This window comes from Emiliania huxleyi (genome assembly GCF_000372725.1).
Source record: "Emiliania huxleyi CCMP1516 unplaced genomic scaffold EMIHUscaffold_491, whole genome shotgun sequence".
NCBI classification, from domain to species: Eukaryota; Haptophyta; order Isochrysidales; family Noelaerhabdaceae; genus Emiliania; species Emiliania huxleyi.
Genome location: NW_005198311.1, coordinates 6,645 through 25,762, shown reverse-complemented (window position 1 = coordinate 25,762; position 19,118 = coordinate 6,645). Strand labels below are relative to the sequence as shown.

At 64.5% G+C, this 19,118-nt stretch overlaps 4 protein-coding genes across 4 annotated transcripts; 2 read left to right on the top strand and 2 right to left on the bottom strand.

Annotated features, from left to right (window-relative positions):
• Positions 1 to 4,320: 4,320 nt before the first annotated feature.
• Positions 4,321 to 4,662, top strand: EMIHUDRAFT_246116 (hypothetical protein; the record flags this gene model as incomplete). Its single annotated transcript, XM_005767468.1, has 2 exons — positions 4,321 to 4,427; positions 4,494 to 4,662. The coding sequence occupies 2 exons, from the start codon at positions 4,321 to 4,323 to the stop codon at positions 4,660 to 4,662; spliced, it is 276 nt and encodes a 91-aa protein (XP_005767525.1).
• A 211-nt stretch (positions 4,663 to 4,873) lies between these two features.
• Positions 4,874 to 9,288, bottom strand: EMIHUDRAFT_431051 (hypothetical protein; the record flags this gene model as incomplete). Its single annotated transcript, XM_005767467.1, has 6 exons — positions 4,874 to 5,635; positions 5,707 to 5,796; positions 5,913 to 6,116; positions 6,192 to 7,937; positions 8,038 to 8,880; positions 8,947 to 9,288. 6 exons carry the CDS (start codon positions 9,286 to 9,288, stop codon positions 4,946 to 4,948), a joined length of 3,915 nt encoding a protein of 1,304 aa, XP_005767524.1. The 3' UTR covers positions 4,874 to 4,945.
• A 1,862-nt stretch (positions 9,289 to 11,150) lies between these two features.
• Positions 11,151 to 12,571, bottom strand: EMIHUDRAFT_119497 (hypothetical protein; the record flags this gene model as incomplete). Its single annotated transcript, XM_005767466.1, has 2 exons — positions 11,151 to 12,428; positions 12,479 to 12,571. The coding sequence occupies 2 exons, from the start codon at positions 12,569 to 12,571 to the stop codon at positions 11,151 to 11,153; spliced, it is 1,371 nt and encodes a 456-aa protein (XP_005767523.1).
• A 2,155-nt stretch (positions 12,572 to 14,726) lies between these two features.
• Positions 14,727 to 16,979, top strand: EMIHUDRAFT_119495 (DnaJ, heat shock 40 kDa protein; the record flags this gene model as incomplete). Its single annotated transcript, XM_005767465.1, has 7 exons — positions 14,727 to 15,047; positions 15,138 to 15,401; positions 15,657 to 15,719; positions 15,961 to 16,056; positions 16,500 to 16,592; positions 16,647 to 16,738; positions 16,814 to 16,979. The coding sequence occupies 7 exons, from the start codon at positions 14,727 to 14,729 to the stop codon at positions 16,977 to 16,979; spliced, it is 1,095 nt and encodes a 364-aa protein (XP_005767522.1).
• Positions 16,980 to 19,118: the final 2,139 nt, after the last annotated feature.

Sequence of the window (19,118 nt, the reverse complement as noted above, 5' to 3'; positions counted from 1 at the left end):
TTGTGGAGGGGGGATGGTTTTGGGAAGAGTAAGAGAGTTGAATATGGAGAGAAATTGAGAGGAGAGAGGAGAGGAGGGAAGGATACAGGAGGAGAGAGAGGAGAGGGGGAAAGAGGGAAAAGAAGGAGAGAAAAGGAAGAGGGAGAGAAAAAAGGAAAGAAGAGAGGGGGGGGGGGGGGGGAATGAAGAGGGTGAGGGTGATGTGGGGAAGGGGTCGGGGAGAGTTCATTAGTTGCTCACCTGAGTGGCGAGAGTGGCCGCAAACAGCGGCATCAGCATGAAGAACCCGACGAGTCGCGTTGGCGTCAACACGATCGTGAACTCGACCAACGGCGTCACCAGCATGCCGGTGGACGTGCGGGTCACGGGGTGTAGTTCGCCATAGCGGATGCGTGAGTCACCGAGACCGTCTAGGGTTCGCAGGAACGGTGGCCTGCGCAGGAAGCCACCCGTGTAGAAAAGGTCGAGAGTGGTGCTCGAGGCGCGTGCGACCTAGGACGGGCAAGGCAGGGTAGTCAACGAAATGGTAGGACAGGGGGCACAAAACCCTCGCTCTCCGCACCCAGCTTCCAGGTAGGCAGGAGCCCCACACATTCAGAGACTAGTTCAGAGAGCAAGGCCCGGCGCACCTCGCGACTCGGCCACGAGATCATGTCTGGTTGGGCGAAGCCCGTGAAGGATGGGTCGACGCACAGCATGTTGAAGGCGAGCTTCGAGTTGTTGAACTCCAAGTCGGAGGTGAGCCTAAGAGTAGAGGGAGGTGGTCTCGTGGAGCGTCCTGGCTGTTGGATACTGCCGATACACGTGTCTTCTCGAGTAGTCTGCACTCAGCATCTATGGTAGGCGGGCGTGAACTTGAGGCGCTCAGTCGAGAAGGGGAACCGAGAGTGCTGCGGCCGGTACGAGTACGAATCGCCCTTCAGCCTGATGTACTGCGAACAGAGAGGGAAGGGATCGCCCCCGAGGGGAGGCGGCAGCCAAGGGCGGGAGAGAGGGCGAGAAAGCGGACCTTGAGTTGGCCTTCAGGATCGTACTGCGGCGCCTGCTGCCCAGGCCCACGCACATTCTCATATTCGAGGCGGAAGACGTTGTCAAAATCGGCGGAAGTGAGGTCGCGGGCAGAGTCCAGCGCATTCCTGTTGCACCTGGGAGAGGGAGGGGTTGGGAGTGAAAGAGGAGAGAGGCGCAGGAGGGAGGTGATGAGCGGCTGGGCGGCGGGCGAAGCGGGTCCGGATGCACTCGAATGCGTGACGTTTGTCATCCCAATTTTCCGCGTCCGCGAAACTGGTGCCGTCCGGCCGATCCATCACAGCCTCCGGGTTTCGGTAGATGGCTCGGATGGCTTGCTCCCGCGACGTGTACGGGCGGGGCATGATCTCCCTGACATACAGCCGTCCCTCGAACTGCCATGACGAGGCATGTGGCGAGACGTCCTCGATGTTACCAATATACAGGCCGACCGAGAGCGCACGCACATTCACGTCGTTTGTAAGCTCGAGCGTCATCGTTTCATCTGTTCGTAGATCAAAGGAGTCGCTCGCGTCGTTGACGATGGCCTGAAAGGACGCCTCCAAGCTGGCCTCGGTGAGAGGGTTCGAAGAGCTAGCTGCCACGTACAGGATCTCGCGCACGGCGGCCTCGTTTTTGGAGGCGGTCAGCGCCGGTGTGAAGCACATGTCGGAGTTAGCAGCGCACTCGCCATCGGTCACGTTGTAGACCGCGCCGTTCGACAGCACAAGCGGCACCTCCTTGTCGCCATTGGTAAAAGAAGCTGCGAGCAGCCACACGAGCATTCCCCGCAAGCACAAGACTCGAACCTGAGGCGATGAGCCGGCGAGGCGTCAGTCAGGCGTCAGGCGCAGCACAGGGCACGTGCACAGGGCGAAGCCGAGGGAGCGAGGCGCGAGCGGAGCCGTGCTGCGAGGGGCCGGACGGAACGACAAGGGGGCAAGCGAGGTGCCGTGGTGGTGTTTTGGTGGCGATGCAGATTAGAAGAGCTCCGACTGGAGCTTGACCGCTTGGGCGCAGCGCCAAGGTGTAGCGCGCGATTTCATCGGCAAGCGTGTCACGACCTTCGCGTGGTCTCGAACACCTTCGTTTGCGAGTGCGTGTCTTTCTCACCTTTTAATTTAATGCGTGTCTTGAGCGGAGCACAAACTAGTTTGACAGGACCCTGGTAGTGCCTTCATCGCGTGCGTGCGCCGGCCTCGCCTGGTAACATCTCTCCCTGTCTCTCACAAACCACACATCTCGAGCACGAACGCACCCGCCCATCACCTAATCTTGAATCACTCTCTCCCTCGTCACTACGAGGCCGCAAAACGGAATTCTCTTTTTCGCCTGGTTCAAGTGCACGCGATGGCGATGGCCGACGACCCAACCGCGACCTCGCGCCGCCCCGTCTTCTACCCCAACCCGTCCCCTTCGGCATAACCTCTGCCACAACCGGGAGCGGCCAGGACTCATAGACTCGGTCGAGAGACCCCAGATTGGCACTCATCGTGCGAGCCCCGCAGAGGTGCGGGCGAGAGGGCGGCCCGAGCCCGAAAAGGGCCCGCCCTCGGCGTTGCTCTACATGGTAACGGATAAGAAGAGAAACACCCCCGGACTGGGACGCCGGCAGTCGAGTCGGGACACGCTGTGGTTCAGACGTCCCCCCCCTCGACGCAGTCGAGTAACTGACATGAATAGGGAGGAGAAAGTGTCCCCACATATCACCACAGACGCAGCACAGGGGCTCCAATCCTGTCCCAGCCTGGGGGGCCTCGCTAGATCTCCAGTGGGGAGTGCGAGGGCTGGATCGACTGCAGCGAGAGTGTGGGTTGTGGACCGTCGGGATAGCGTGTGGCGTAGATGTTCTCCTGGAAGTAGAGAGGCCGATGTCTCTCGCCCTGCAGGAAGGAGAAACTCGGATGGTTGAGTGAAAACTCCTCCCTGCGGTATGTGCGCAGGACGGGTTGCGCTTTGTGCAGCACGGTGTTGAGGGCTCGGGAGGGCAACGACGGCGGCGTTGCCGAGCTCGTACAGGGGCCTCAATCCTGTCCCTGATGGGGTGCGCCTCTCGCCGCGCGCGTAGCAGTCGGCGCGCGGGTAGCCTCAGAGATGCGCAGAGCGAGATGCGGTTATCGGCGAACCAAGCCCTGGGCTTGGATAGGGCGCGGCGTAGCCGCGGCGCAGTGGATAGCGTGAAGAGCCCACTCACTGTCGTGAGCAGACCGCCGCTACCACGTGCGAGCCCCGCAGAGGTGCGGGCGAGAGGGCGGCCCGAGCCCGAAAGGGCCCGCCCTCGGCGTTGCTCTACATGGTAACGGATAAGAAGAGAAACACCCCCGGACTGGGACGCCGGCAGTCGAGTCGGGACACGCTGTGGTTCAGACGTCCCCCCCCTCGACGCAGTCGAGTCACTGACATGAATAGGGAGGAGAAAGTGTCCCCCACATATCACCACAGACGCAGCACAGGGGCTCCAATCCTGTCCCAGCCTGGGGGGCCTCGCTAGATCTCCAGTGGGGAGTGCGAGGGCTGGATCGACTGCAGTGTGGGTTGTGGACCGTCGGGATAGCGTGTGGCGTAGATGTTCTCCTGGAAGTAGAGAGGCCGATGTCTCTCGCCCTGCAGGAAGGAGAAACTCGGATGGTTGAGTGAAAACTCCTCCCTGCGGTATGTGCGCAGAACGGGTTGCGCTATGTGCAGCACGGTGTTGAGGGCTCGGGAGGGCAACGACGGCGGCGTTGCCGAGCTCGTACAGGGGCCTCAATCCTGTCCCTGATGGGGTGCGCCTCTCGCCGCGCGCGTAGCAGTCGGCGCGCGGGTAGCCTCAGAGATGCGCAGAGCGAGATGCGGTTATCGGCGGACCAAGCCCTGGGCTTGGATGGGCGCGGCGTAGCCGCGGCGCAGTGGATAGCGTGAAGAGCCCACTCACTGTCGTGAGCAGACCGCCGCTACCACGTGCGAGCCCCGCAGAGGCGCGGGCGAGAGGGCGGCCCGAGCCCGAAAAGGGCCCGCCCTCGGCGTTGCTCTACATGGTAACGGATAAGAAGAGAAACACCCCCGGACTGGGACGCCGGCAGTCGAGTCGGGACACGCTGTGGTTCAGACGCTCATGCCTCTCTGGACAGGGTGGCCCGCCACAAGGACCCCAGGAATTGCGACTCGCCGCTTTCCTCCCGCTGTGATTCTGTGTGAGCTCTGTGTCTTGTTTAAAATCACAGCCGGAACCCTGCAACAGAAAAAAGAAAATAACCTCGCTCTCCGCGGCGCCTGACGAGTACGAGCTTGCAGCGTCTCGCTCGACTCCCCAGCGATTTGGGCCGTCCACCCATGAACGAGGACGAGAAGCTGGCTGCTGCTCGCGCGCGAATCTTCGGGACGCGGCAGTACCGGCTTGCTCCAGCGCTCACCTTCGCCTTCCTGAGCTGCTATATGTGGTACGTGCGTCCACTATGACCGCATGTGTACACCGTTCCGTCGCGTGACTCGCCGACGCTGCACAGGTATGTCTACTACGTGGAGCGTCCTAACAACGAGCGGCTCGCCGCATCCAACCCCGAGTTGTACGCGCTCCTCAACCCGGCGCAGCCGCCTCCTGGCGTCGTGAGCGTGCACGAAGCGAGTGGTCGGCAGTTGATGGCGGATGGGTCGATACGCAGACCGGACCGGTGAGCTCTGGCAGAAAGACAAAGTACCTCTTCGAAGCTGTGCGCACGAAAAGTCCGTCGTCTCAGCCATGTCAGTCGCCATGTCAGTCGTCTGTTCGCTGTTGTGTCGATGCCCAGTGTGGAACTGCCACTTGCTGACAGGCGGCGCGGTGGGCGCCACCGACATGTATTTTGAGATCGGTGGCAGTAAACATGTGGGTTAGGCTCGAGCTGTCGAGTCTGAAGAGTCTGCACAGCCAGTGTGTAAAGCCGATACAGCATACACGGCTACCGAGCCGTACACATGCTCACAGCTGAGCCACTGCGGAGAGAGACTCCACCGCCGCGCCGAGGGCGTTCATCCACTCCCGCTTCTGAGCGTCCGAGGACGCCTGTAGCCCGAGGAAGAGCCCGGCGCGCTCCATCTCAGGCGTCGAGACGGCGAACGCGTGCGCGCCAGGTCGCGAGCCCGCCAGGTCGCGCAGCCGCGTGCCGCGCGTCAGCTCCATCGACCCCTTGAGCTTGTAGTAGCCGCTGAACCAGTAGATGGTCTTGCCGTGCAGCGCGCACCAGCGCGCCGTCCAGCGCTCGCTCGAGTGGCGCAGCGCGCGCTTGTGCAGCCGCCCCGTCACCGTCGCCTGGTGGAAGACCGCGGGCAGCTTCCCCGCGACAGACGCGGTCAGCGGGTCCGAGTCGGCGAGCGGCCCGACCGGCTCCTCTGGCAGCGCCTCGCTGACGGCCCGGATCCACTCGGCGCGCACCTCGGCGGCGGGCGCCTGCAGCAGCAGCCCCGGCACGCCGGCACGCCTCAGCGCGGCGGTCGAGACGAGCAAGGTGAAGGGGTGCAGCGCCGCGTCCGCCGCGTCCTCCTGCTCGTACTCGCACACGCGCGAGCCCTCGACGAGCTCGAGCTGCCCCTTTGGAACCTCGCTCCCCTTGAACCAGTAGATGGTGCGCCCCTGCAGCACGATCCACCGCCTCTGCCACCGGTCGCTCGCCTGCAAAACCAGATTCCCCGAGATGGCCCGAGATGATCCGAGATGTCCGACTTGCGCCACCGGCGGCGCGCCTTGCCGGGCTTGCCCGAGAGCGAGCGCTTGGTCAGCTCGCCCTGCATGCGCAGCATATGCGACGGCTCGCACGCCTCCGACGCCGAGGCCTTTGCGGAGAGGGGAGGGAGGCGGTGTGGGCGGCCGTGAGCGTTGCAGTCGTGAGGGGAGGTGGCGGTGCAGCGCGAGGCAGAGGAGAGTTGGCATCTCTGGGTGAGGACTGCGCCTTGTCGATGAGCGTCTGCGTCGCCTCCTCGCTGTCGTGGCTCATGATCGACCTCCACCGCTCCGCCGCGCCGAGCAGCTCGACGAACTTCGTGCAGTCCTTGGGCGCGTCGGCGGCGCGGACGGCCAGGTTGGCCGGCGGAAGCTCGACCTCCTCGCCCCGGTCAGATGGGTCGGCGAGGGAGACGGTGAAGCGCCCCGTCGCCTGGGCAGGGGGGGTGGCGAGGCTGTGGCGAGGCTGTGGCGAGGGTGTGGCGAGGGTGTGGCGAGGGTGTGTCGCCTCGCTGAAGCGCTTCGCGACGCCCTTCCTGCCGTTGAGCTCGGGCCGCGAGACGACGCCGTCGATGGAGACCCGGTGCCCCGCACGCAGCTCGGTGACGCCAAAATCCCGGCCGCCCGTCATCACCACCGACAGCCGTGGCGACCACTCTTGCTCCCACTCGACGGAGCGCGCGTCGACGCCGGTGCAGAGGAGGCGTCCCGCAGAGGTGAAGACGAGCGCCTGCCGGTGCGACACCTTGAGGCAGCGGCCAAGCGAGACCTTGCCGGTGTACTCGTCGCGCCGCACGACCGCCGCCATCATCACCAGCTCGTGCGGCTTGAGCACGTGACGAAACTGGCGCCGGCTCGCCATCACCGCCCGGAAGCGAAACTGGCGCTGGCTCGCCTGCCCGCGCTGGGCCAGCAGCATCGCCGAGCGCCACAGCTTGCGGGCTGAGCGGCCTCGGGCTAGCCTCTGGATGCAGAGCGCCGCCAGCTGCCGGTCGCGCGCCTCGCGCCGCTGCTTGGTTTCCCTCCCGGCCATGCGCCCGCGGGCTAGCCTCTGCACGAAGAGCGCCGCCAGCTGCCGATCGCGCGCACCACGGCGTCGGTCGGCTTCTCCCGCGGCCATGCGCCTCCGGGCCGCCGCCTGCACCGCCCGGGAGGCTGCCGCGCGCTGGTCGAGCAGCGCCTGTCTCTGGCCCAGCGCGGCCCTGCGCCGCGCGTACCGCTGGACGGACACCGCGGCAACGGCTCGCAGCTCCTCGCGCCGCGCCTCCGCCCGGGCCGCGCGCTGCGAGCCTGCGCGTTTGCGGCGAATCATGGCCTGGATGGCGGTGGCGCGGCCAGTGCGCAGACTCGCAGCCTCGGCGCGCAGCAGCTCGAGCGCGCCGTCACGCAGGAAGGCCTTTGTGTGCCCGAGGCGCCACATCGCCGCCGGGAGCCGCTCGAGGACCGCCTCCGCCCGCTCCCGTGGCGGGAGAGGCGCGGCGTGCGGCGCGAGCAGCGCACAGTCAGCCCAGACCTCGGCGAAGTCGGTGCGGACGGGGAAGCCCTCGCGCCGGATGCGGACCGTCTCCAGCACGCCGAGCGAGCGCAGCTGCGCGAGCACGAGGGCGGAGTCGAAGTCGGCGGCGGCCTGGGCGCTGTTCGGCTTGAGACAGCGCACAAAGTGCGGCGTGCCGCTCTGGAGCGTCTCGAGCAGCGCGTTGGCCTGGCTCCGGAAGGTGGAGGAGATGCCAAAGCTGCCGCGGATCTTGGCGGTGGTCGCGGACGCCGCGTTGGAGTTGGAGCGCGCACGGAACCAGCGCGGCGTCGCCGGGGCGGGCATCGTCGTGTCGAGCACAACCCGCGCGTAGCCGGCGAGCCGCGGCAGCAGGCTGTGGAGGTCGCCGTGCAGCGCCTCGACATTCTTCTCGACGAAGCGGCGCGAGTCGTAAGAGATGCCGCCTGCAAAGTGCCGCACAACAAAGACCCGCTCGCCGTCCTCCTTGGCCGAGAGCCGCTTTGGCTTGCCGACGTGGCGCGACTGCCCGTGGTGGCGGAAGACCTCGAGCGCAAAGTTGTCGGATGAGCCGCGCTCGCCGAGCAGGCCCTGCTCCTCGAGGAGGGGGAGCAGGCCGCACGGCGCCGCAGACAGCAGGGCGAGGACGGCGTCGTTGGACGTGTAGGAGACGGCGGCGGCGTCGATGCCCTCCGCCTTGTAGAGGGCTGCCTCGCGCTCGAAGACGTGCGCGTTGAAGAGGCGCTGCAGCAGCTCGTTGGCCTACGTCATGCATGCAGCTGAGTACAAGACAGTTGTCATGCATGCAGCGGAATACAAGACAGTTGTCTGCTACACGTTCCGCATCTAGGCTCGTCGTTACATAGTTGATGAGCAGCTGCTCGAGCGAGTTGGAGCCGACGTCCTCGAAGCCGTAGATGTCGAGCAGCATGAGGGAGCGCGCCTCCTCACCGCCTTTGGCGGGCGGGTCGAGGTGCGCGTTGAGCCGCGCCACGAGGAAATCGAACACGTGCTGGTAGAGGTGGCGCGTCAGCGCGTCGCGCGCCTCGGCCGCTTCCCACGCAGCGAGCGGGATCGAGTGAATCGAGCCGCGCCCGGCCGCCGCCCTGTGCGTGCGCTGGGTGAGGGCTGTCTCCAGCAGGCCCGCCTCGATGCCGAGCGCCGCCGCCGCCCGCTCGAGCGGCGCCGACTCGTCGACCACCGAACCGCCCTGGTCACCGCCCTGGTCGGCAGCGGCGAAGCGCACGTTGCCGAGCTCGAGCAGGCCGAGGAGCGTGCTCCACACGCCGGCGATGTCATCGGCGGAGAAGCCGAGCGCCGACAGCGCCGCCTCCACCGCGGCCAACTTCGAGGCGTCAGCGTTGTTGGCGGCCGAGGCGGCCGAGGCGCCGCCCTCCTCTGCGGAGGCCTCTGTTGCGGCATTCAGCATCGTGAATGAGGCGGGGTCCAGCCCCTTCGCCTCGAGGAGCCAGTAGAAGATGTGGAAGGAGCGTTCGCCCGGGGCGTGCGTCGCGACGCGCGAGCGCTCGAGCAGCAGCGTCTTGATGCGGCAGCCGGCGACGACGCCGCTCGCGCCGCTGCGCGCCACACGGAGGCAAGTGAGCTTGCCGAAGCGGCTCGAGTTGTCGTTGCGCACAGTGCGCGCGTTGCCAAACGCCTCGAGCACGCAAGCCGTGTCGAGCACGGCCGCCTCAAGCCTCGCCACCTCCTCCTCGCGCTTGGCGCCAGTGCCCGCACCCGGCGCGGTGCTTGCAGCGGCGTTTGCCGCCACTCTGCACTCTGCACTGCAGCGGCTCACGTACCGCAGCACCTGACGACACGCTTCCGTCTTGCCGGCTCCGGACTCACCGTTCACGATGATTGCCACGTCCGCGCCGGCAGAGGTGGCGCTTCGCCAGGCTCGCTCTGCCACAGCAAAGATGTGCGGGGCAGGAGAGGATGGGTTTGCGGCAGCGGCCACGGCGGAGGTCCATCCGGGGAGGGCGTGCAGGCGAGGGATGTTCTCGAATGGGTTGACGGACAGGAGCACCTCGCCAGCCCACGTGTAGATGGCGCCCCTGCCGAAGCGGCGGCGCAGCAGCTCCAGGAGCGGCGCCTCGTGGAGATCGCTCATGAACGTTGGGTCATCCCAGTCGTCGTCGTGGGACGGGTTGTGCCGCGCTGTCTTGGCAAGCCCGACGCTCATCGTCTGACCGCATGCGAGACGGACGGTGGCCGTCTCGTCTCTCGTTTCCAAATGGTCGGCGAGAACCCACGCCTCCCGCCCGCTTTCGTGCACCCACAGCCTTGAGACAGGAGATGTGACTGACGAGCGACTCGAGGCGGGCGTCGATTCGAATGACGAGCGACGCCAGGGGAGGGCTCGCATGAACAAAGTGGAGCGGTTCGGAGTCGCCGGGAATCAAGGTACTCGATTTCTTTTTTTGCCTACACGCGCCAGTTCACACCTGTGTCGAGCCTGTGTGCTGTGAGAGAGAGTTGTTTTGTTTAAATTCTTTTTTTGTACCTGTACCTGTTCCTGTTAGTGCCAGTGCGCGCCAGTCCCGTGCCCAGTGTCGTGCGAGGGAGTTTTGTTGTAAAAATCTTTTCTGGAGTGTGAAGGCTTCGTAGGTTGGGTGGACGTAGCCCTCCCGCCTTCTACTCTATGATAGACCGGATTCTGGGCCGGCGCGGGGGATGGGGTCCCATGGCCCGCCGCAGGCGCCGATTTTACAAACAAAACAAACCGATTTTTTTCGGATTTTTTTGGCGATTTTTTACTTGTTTTCATGGGAAATTCGGCGTACTTGCGGCCATGCTATCACGCACGCCTTGCGACAGCCTGTCGGCGCAGCTGACCGTGCCATGATGCACAATTGATGACAATTGATCACCTGCATAGCTCGCGGCCTTAGTATCAAGCATTCAGTGACGACCTGATCGTACGGCCAGTAGGAAGGTGTCCTTCCATCGTGTGCACGCTTCTGGCGCAATGCGCGTCACAAACTGCCTCGGATTGGCTGCTGGCACTCTCGAGGCTATGCCTACACAGCCTCGCGCGCATGGCCATGGGCAGTCAAGAGGGACCACGCACTTCTCAGGACAGCGCCGGTGCCTCGCTCTTGGACCGGCAAACTTGGTGGTATCGTGTCACCAATGTGGGACCAGTGCGGCATCGCGCCATCGACAGCTCTGAACTGCGCCCCACCACTGACTGGGAAGGCCGCCAAGTGGGCCAGCACAGGTCGCACATTGTGGCAGCAGTCAGCAGTGCATGGCTGATAGCTAGAGCAGCAGCGTCAGGGTCTCGCAGGGTCGGATCGTGTCAAGCCTCTCGCCCGGCCGGCCGCGTGCAGACGTCGGCCTGTCTGCTGTCTGGAGTGATCTGTCGGCGGTCAGTACGACCGATCAGGTCGGAGTTTTCTGTGATGGTTGGAGGGTCTATCTGTATGTACTCCTCGAGATCTCTCCAAATCTGCCCTCTGATTAACCTAGCTTAATCGGGAAGTCGGTGCTAATAGAGACTAATAGAGCCGGGGCCCCGTTTCCGCACTGCGCTCTGCGGCGCGGCGCACGGTGGTCGGTGCCTCCGGGGGGCCCCGCGCCGGCCCAGAGCACCTGACATCATCGTTCATACTATATCTTCATACAACACCAAATTCATATGTGGCGCGCGCCGGGTGCGCGGCATGGCGGTGTGGTGCGTGTGTAAAAAACATTCGCTTCACATGTGAGAGAGGGCAGAGGCGCTGCGGTGCATGAGCATGCACTGTCCCTGGCTACGACCTACATCTCCCAACCCACCCATGCACGTAACAAAAACAGAGACAAGTGTCGGGGTTGCGGCCAGTACCCTCCTCAGCCGGCGCTCGTGCGAGAGAAGCCCTCTCACTCTCCGAGCCCAGCGTCATGACCGGGCACATCTTCCGTCGGTTCCTCTTCCGTCGGTAGCACACCCTGCAGCTTGGCCGCCGCGGCTGTGAGTGTGGCGTCCCATCAAAGCTTGTGCGGCTCGTAGCCCTCACTCGCGTAGCTGCTGAGGTAGGCGCCGAGCACGAGCGCAACTGTCCACAGAGCCGCGCCCAGCTCGGACTCGTCGCCGACCACCGCCATGCGCGGCCCTCGGCTGCCCGCTCGGGCCTCCCGAGGGGCGTGCCGCTCACGAAACGTGCCGCTCGACGCCTCGCCCTCCCTCGGAAAGTGCAGCGGGCGGGCCAGCCCGTGGCGGCGCACATATTCGTCATGCACCAATGCAGCCTCCTCCTCGGTCGCATGCGAGCCGAGCGAGATCTTTTTGCTGCCGACGCTGAACTGAACTCTCCACTTGCGCGAGTCCTTGCGCCAACGCACGCCCGGAAACCGGGTGTACTTGCCTGCAGAGAGTGCTGCGGCCACTCCAGCGTTCATGCCGTAACCCACCTGCGCCTCCTCCAGTGTTGCCGCCTCGCCGCTGTCGACGAGCTTCTGCAGCGCTGCTGCGCGTCCGCGCTGGCCAGCTAGCTTCGATGCCTCCTCCAGCGTCGCCGCGTCACCGCTGTCGACGAGCTTTTGCAGTGCTGCCGCACGGCCTCTCTGAGAGTGCAACACTTGTGCCTCCTCCAACGTCGCCGCATCGCCGCGCTCCACCATGCCCTGGAGCGCAGCCTGATGACCGCTCCGCGAGAGAACCTGCTGCGCCTCCTCCAATGTCGCCGCCTCGCCGCTGTCGACGAGCTTCTGCAGCGAAGCTGCGAGTGCACGCTGGCCAGCTAGCTTCGATGCCTCCTCCAACGTCGCCGCATCGCCGCGCTCCACCATGCCCTGGAGCGCAGCCTGATGACCGCGTCGCGAGAGAACCTGCTGCGCCTCCTCCAATGTCGCCGCCTCGCCGCTGTCGACGAGCTTCTGCAGCGAAGCTGCGAGTGCACGCTGGCCAGCTAGCTTCGATGCCTCCTCCAGCGTCGCCACCTCGCCGCTGTCCACGAGCTTCTGCAGCGCTGCTGCGCGTCCGCGCTGGCCAGTCAGCTTCGATGCCTCCTCCAGCGTCGCCGCTTCACCGCTGTCCACGAGCTTCTGCAGCGAAGCTGCGCGTGCGCGCTGGCCGGCGAGCTTCGATGCCTCGTCCAGTGTCGCCGCCTCCCCGCTATCCACGAGCTTCTGCAGCGACGCTGCGTGCCCTCTTTGCGAGAGCACCGTCTGCGCTTCGTCGAGTGTCGCCGCCTCACCGCGCTCGACGATGTTCTGAAGCGCCGCCGCCAAGCCGAGCTGGCCGTCGGCGCGAGGGTCTCGACGCTGCTGCAGCGTCACCACAGACCGGCGAGGAGCCGCGAATAGCAGCGCGGCACCGAGAGCCAGCTTCGGTGTGTCGCGCCCGCAAAGAGAATGGCGGTTGGGCAGCAGGGATTGCAAGCTCCACGGGATACCGCGTTCGGGACCATTGGTGTCCAGTCCGAGCCTGGCTGTTCTTCACCTTTCTACCTACCTACCTACCACTACCACCTCACACTTCTCCCCTAAAATCCCACCACTTCTTCTCTTCCACCTGGTGGTGCGATGGGCTCCCCTCCCGTGTCAGCCCTCTGTAGCATCAGGTGCAAAGGAAAGAGTGCTGCTAAAATCCCTGTGTGCGCGGCGCTTTTTATTTCTTTTTTTTGCAAGATCATTCGTGTGGGTGAACCCTTTCCAGCCCCCCTCCGTGTCGCGATGCGCTCCCCACTCCCGTTCCCCTGTGTCCCTGATCGTCCTTCCAAGATCCTGCTCGTGCAGGTGGGGACCTTGTCCTCCTCCCACCCCTCGTTTGGTTTGCAGGTTTTCTTTCTTTCTTTTTGCAGCTCCACGGCGATAAAATAAGAGCGCCCCAGCCGCCAGCCCTGGAAGTACTTCCAGTATCTCTTTCTTTGGCTCACGCCAGGGCGCTCGTTGCTCCTCCATCATTTGTATTCTTCCATACTGCGATTTTCAGAAGACTTCCAGCTGCCCTGTGGGAACAGTGCTTCTCGCACGAGGTACCCGCCGCGGAAACGCCCGTCCACCCGCTCACGCGCCTGTCCCACATACAAATGAAGGCGGTCGCGGTCGTGGTCGGCGGTGCCTGCGCAGCCTACCTCCTCTACCGCCGGAGCCTGCTCGCCTACGTGCACGGCGACGAGCGAGCCGAGGGCCACGATGAGGCTTACGCCGCCAAACCAGTCATTATCTTTTGCTCTCGCACGGTAAAGTCGGCAGATGCATCCAAGTACACGGAGACGTTTGCCAAATTCGCTGCCGAGGCGCAGGGAGGAGACTACGGCGTGCGTGCCTGCTTCTCCTTCATCGACAGGGACAAGCCCGACACGGTCGTTCAATTCCTCTGGTTTGACACCACGGAGGGCTTCATCAAGCTGATGAAGGAGAGCAAGCCTTGGTGAGACTCTGCCCCGCCCCCATGGCCGCTCAGGAGTAAACATCCTCAACAGCAGCAATCTCACCAGAGCACGCTGCCGGTAAATAGGTGTGATCTCACAGACTACTATTCTGGTAGCGCAGAGACGGACATCCAGCAGTTTTGGACCGGGAGCGTCACCGATGAGCTCAAAGCGGCGGCAGCCAAGGTGCCCAACGTCAAAACAGGTGCGCACTTTGGGCCGCGCGCTGACTCCTCTGCACCGACGCCAGCACCCCTCCGCTAGGCTTTGGGTCGAGCATCCGCGGCTTCATCCGACCTCCTTCCAGCCCGGGCTTCAAGGCCGGGGCGCCCGTCATCTGGGTCTCGAAGCGAAAAATAAAGGATGGCAAGATGGCAGATAACATCAAGTACTGGGGCATTCTGTCCGAGATGCAGTACGTCAACGCGCCGGGGTGTGTCGCCACCATCGAAGTCACCGCCGACGACGCCCCCGACTACCTCTGGTCCTGCCGCATATTCACTGACTTTGACACTGGCTTTGCGAGTCGACCATCACAGCCGTCGCACTCGCACGCCCACGCCACTGAGCCGCCCCCCGCTGCCTGTGAGTAGGTTGCGCATTTTCCAATGACGTCGCCGTCCGTCCTGTACCACGGCCTCCGATACGTCCTCCCTACCTTCGATAGCGAGCCGTGGCCGTACTCGTACAGCTTCTCCACCCCAGAGTGGATGGAGAAGATTGTCAGGTACAACGACGGCAACAAGGCCTTCAACCAGTATCACTGGGCCAAGGGCCTGATCGGGCCAATGCCGGACTTTGCGAAGTAGGGGCGAGTGCCGCAATGTCTCGGGACCCTTTCGCCCTTGTAGGAATACACTCAGGTGTTCCCACCTCGCACGTCGGATGACGAACCTCAATTGTTTCCTATCCTTGCCTGTGGGGCTTTGTTTCTTTTTTCACGCCTGCGATGAGAGAGATTTCTGTCAAAAATCTCTCAACCGGGAGCCCTCGGGCCTCGCGGGAGTCGCTTTGAAACCCAACAAGAAATCTCGTAGCGTACCTGTGTTAGTGCCAGTGCGCAGAAAGAAAGAAAGAAAATTGTGCCAGTCCGCAGCTCGAATTCTTCTTCGCAGTGCATCTGCTTGCCGCGTCGCGTACTCTCTGTCCGACCTCTCTGTCCGACTCGCGGCTGTCTCGCTGTCGCGACATGCTCAAGAGAAGCATACCCGCCCGCCTTCGCGTCGCGGGCAGCAGGTCACTAGCAGCTAGGGCGCGTCCGTCGCCGCTCCTGTCTGCTGCGCTGCTGCCGCGCGGCGGCTCGTCGCGCTTGCTCGGTGCGCGGACGCTCCACGCGACTGCAGTGTCGCGGGCGCAAGACTATTATGACGTGCTCGGTCTGCCCAAGACGGCGAGCACGGGCGAGATCAAGCGAAAGTACTACGAGAAGGCAAAGCAGTACCACCCGGACACCAACAAGAACGACCCGGAGGCGGCCAAGAAGTTTGCAGCCGCGACAGAGGCCTACGAGGTCCAGAGCCCGCCCCCGGGGAAGCTGCGGCACGGCCGGTGCCCGCTGTGGCGACGGCCGCCAACGCGCTCGCGCCGCCCCTCGCCGTAGGTGCTGAGCGACGGCGAGAAGCGCAAGGCCTACGACACGTATGGCCACGCCGGACTCGGCGGCGGCGGCGGCGGCGGCGGCCCTGGGCAGGGGTTTGGCCAGGGCTTCCACCCTGGCGGCGGCGGCTTCCAGTGGCGGTCGGACAACCCGAACGTCGACCTCAACGACATCTTCGAGCAGCTCTTCGGCGGCCAGGGCCGGCGGCAGCGCGGGCCGCGCCGCGGGAGAGACGTGCAGACGCAGATTGTGCTCGACCTCGAGGAGGTTTCCGAGACACTTCCGAGACACTTCCGAGAGAGTTCCGAGAGATTGCGCCGCGAGAGAGACGTGGCGAGAGATGTGCCACGCTGTGTGCCACCCGCTGCTCCCACATCCCCACACGCTCTGTCAAGCCAAGTCACCAGCCACGTCGCCAGCCACACCTTACCACCACACCGCCACACCACCACCACGGCCACCACCGCCACACCGCCACACCGCCACCACACGACACCGTCCACACGACACGCGCGCCCGCAGGTCGCGGTGGGAGTCGAGAAGTCGGTCTCGTGGCGGACGGCAGAGGGGACGGAGACGGCAGAGGTGCGGCTCTCCCGATGCGGGAGATGCGCCCCCGTACTCGAACGGGCACTCGAGGGGGCACGTGCTCGGCTGCGTTCAGTCTCTGCTGCAGCCGCATGCGCTGTATGATACAGCCCTCGCCTCCACGCGACGCTCTCACGCGACGCTCTTGAGTATTGACCGCCCTCCACACTCCCGGTATGCACATGCACTGGGTGCCGTCCTGCCCACGTCCGAGCCACGTCCGAGCCACGTCCCGCAGGTGCCTATCCCCGCGGGCGTGGACACGGGGATGAACCTCTGCGTGCGAGGCAAGGGGGAGGCGGGCGCCGCCGGGCCGGGAGACTTGTACATCGAGGTGCGAGAGGAGGCTGTCACGAGCTCGGCCGCCCCTCGGCTGCACCTCGGCCGCACTTCGGCCGCACTTCGGCCGCACTTCGGCCGCACTTCGGCCGCACTTCGGCCGCACTTCGGCCGCACTTCGGCCGCACTTCGGCCGCACTTCGGCCGCACCTCGGCCGCACTTCGGCCGCACCTCCGGTGCACCTCGGCCGCACCTCGGCTACACCTCGGCTGCACCTCGGGGTGTCTAGGTGCGGGTGAGGGACCACGAGCTCTTCGTGCGGGATGGGTTCGACATCCACGTCATGGCGCGGGATGCCCCCCCGCACAGCCACCCGCACCACTCACACTCACTCACCCCACTCACCCCTCCGACGTTCCTACGGCCCTAGACACCAGCCCCCAAGAACTGCCTCTGACACTGCCTCTCACCCACGCGCGGCTCCGCCCTTGACGCAGGTGCGCCTCACGCTGGCCGAGGCGGTGCTGGGCGGGCGGGTGGTCGTCCCGACGCTTGAGGGGCAGGCGGCCCCGCAGCTGCCGCCCGGCGCTGTCCATCCCCTCTCCAGGACGCGCCCATGACATTCCACGGAGCACGGTCTGCAGGCGGCCCTCAAGCTGCCGCCCGGTACGCAGCCGGGCGACCGGCGCGTGATGGAGGGGCGCGGCGTGCGGGCGAACTCTGGGCGCGGCCACCAGTGCGTGTCCGCTTCAGCGTCGACGTGTGCCGTCTGCGGGACCGCGCCTCTTGACGCGCCTGGCTGTGCGAACAGGTATGTCCACTTCAACGTCGACGTGCCAGTCAAGCCGACGGAGCGGCAAAAGGAGCTCATCCGTGAGTTCGGCGAGGAGCAGGTCATCAGCGACGACGACCGTGCCGACCGAAGGGATCGCGACGCCGGCCGCCGCGGCGGGCGACGTGGCTGGTCGTTTGGGTAGCGGCCGCGGCGGCTCGCGGTCCACGGGGGGAGGAGGGCAGCGCGGCGGGCGGCGAGCAGCGCGCGCGCTCCGGGAGGAAGTCGCGCTGCGCGGCCCGCCTTCAGTCTATGGCGGGCTATATTGTATTTGGGACTGTGTCGCGCCGCGGACCGCGCCGCGCGCGACGGCAGAGCAGCTCTCAGCAGCGAGAATAGGTGTGTGCGCGCCTAAGCAACACTCTCTCACACAGAACTCAGAAGATGGAGTTCTCAGTACACAGTAGTTGATTTCCTAGTTGTGGGGGTGTCGATGGGTGAATGTCAATCCGCGCAACACTGTAAGAGATCAGAGAGCCACACGACCGCACGCAAACCCCGCGCCCTCCGCGACGCGCGACGGCCCGCGCGCCCCGGGCCCCGGTCCGCCGCCGCCGGTGTGCGGTGAAAACCCCGCCCATGCACCGTGAAAACTGAAGCAAGTTCTGAGCCACGAGGCTTAACGGGTCTAAGCGGTGTGACGCGTCACGCTGGGGTGCTTACGCGGTCTACGATCGGCGGGTCTTATGCGGGCTAAGTCTCTCGGATCACGAGGCGTTAACGAAATTTTCCTCGCGTCTGTGCCTCTTGCGCGCCGGGCATATACGCAGCTTGCAGGCGGAAGCCGTTGCACAAGTGGCGTGCGTCGCAACTTTTGCGCACGGGGGCTGAGAGGAGGGTCGCGCACGCCACTTGTGGCTAGCTGGCTGGTCGCGCCACTTGTGCAACGCCACAAGTGTGGCTGGCTGGTCGCGCACGATGCATAGCGCCGCTTGGAAGGGAGGACCCTTGAACGCAAAGTGGTACTCGAAACAGCAGAAATTCATCGGGCCCATTGAGATGGTGGCGCTCACACAGGAGGAGTTCTTCGGCGCAGATATTGAGGCGTCAAGCGAGGAGACGATTGCGACAGTCACAGCACGTTGTGCGTTTGCCCTCGCCGATCGCGAAGACAACGCGACCTATGCGGACTTTGCCGTGGAGGATGCAAGCTGCGCAAAGTTTGAGATTCCCGCCCTTGAGTGCGCTTCGTGGGATAGCGCGGCGCCCGTTGCGGATGGGGAAGGCCCTCCGCGATATATGAAAGTACCAAACCCATTCAACGAACACCCCACGCTGTGGCCAGGGGCTTTCGACGTTCGATGGATTTATGACACCACCTGCACCCCGGCAGTAAAGAACGCTATGTGTGCAGTCCGGATGAAGCCCTTTAGCAAGTGCTGTGAGGTTGGCCTAACCAAGGAAGGAGAACTGCCAGGCGGGCTTCCCGAAAAAAATCGCCGACGCGGTGGCTGGCGTCAAGAACGCCACAATAATGACGTTTGGCTCATGCGCGAATGTGACATCAGACGACGGGCCCCTTCACATGAAAAACTGCCAGGCGTGGGGAGAAAGCTGGGATCACAAATTTTGGGGTCAATGTAACTGGCCGTCAGTCGGGACGGGCTGCCCCAAGATCGACTTCAAGCCCCCCTCTGCCTCCCTTTCCCCCTCTGCAGCCGGCCTCGCCTCCCCCGCCTCGGCGCCCGCCGTGCGAAGAGGACATTGTGACTGGTGTCGTCGGCTTGTTCCTTCCAAACTGGAAGAAATGCGAGGACGCTCCAAGTCGCCCCTTACTTAATGGCTGGGTGAGCGCTTGCCTCGCCATGCCACACGGACAGAGGTTGGGGTACAGAGGCTGGAGAGCGGCGAGCACACCGCCAGCTGGCTCGGGCAGAGCTCCGCCGATTAGAGCGCCGGTGTTGCTTTGCGTTCTCAATCGAGAGGGGGGCGGAGGGGATGGTGGTCTTGTGGCGCTGGCGGTCTGTGGACAGCTGGCGGTCTGTGTAGAGAATAGTAGCCGGACGAAGCGCAACACGGCCGGGTCCGAGAGGCGGCCGCCTCCGCCCCCGCTCCAGCGCGAGGGGGCGAGCTCGAACCTCGTAGATCACTAGGCGACGCTAGGCTTAAAACGTTAAAAGAGAAAAGGTGTGCTCCCCCCCGACCCCCCCCCCCTCTTTCGTTTTTGGGGGTGTGCCTGCGGCTTTTCAACGGCCAAATCTTGAAAAAATCCGGAGCTCGGACTCCCTAAGAGCGTCCAGGCAAACCCGCAAAGGGCAAAACGGCAAGAGAGGCACGTGTAGAG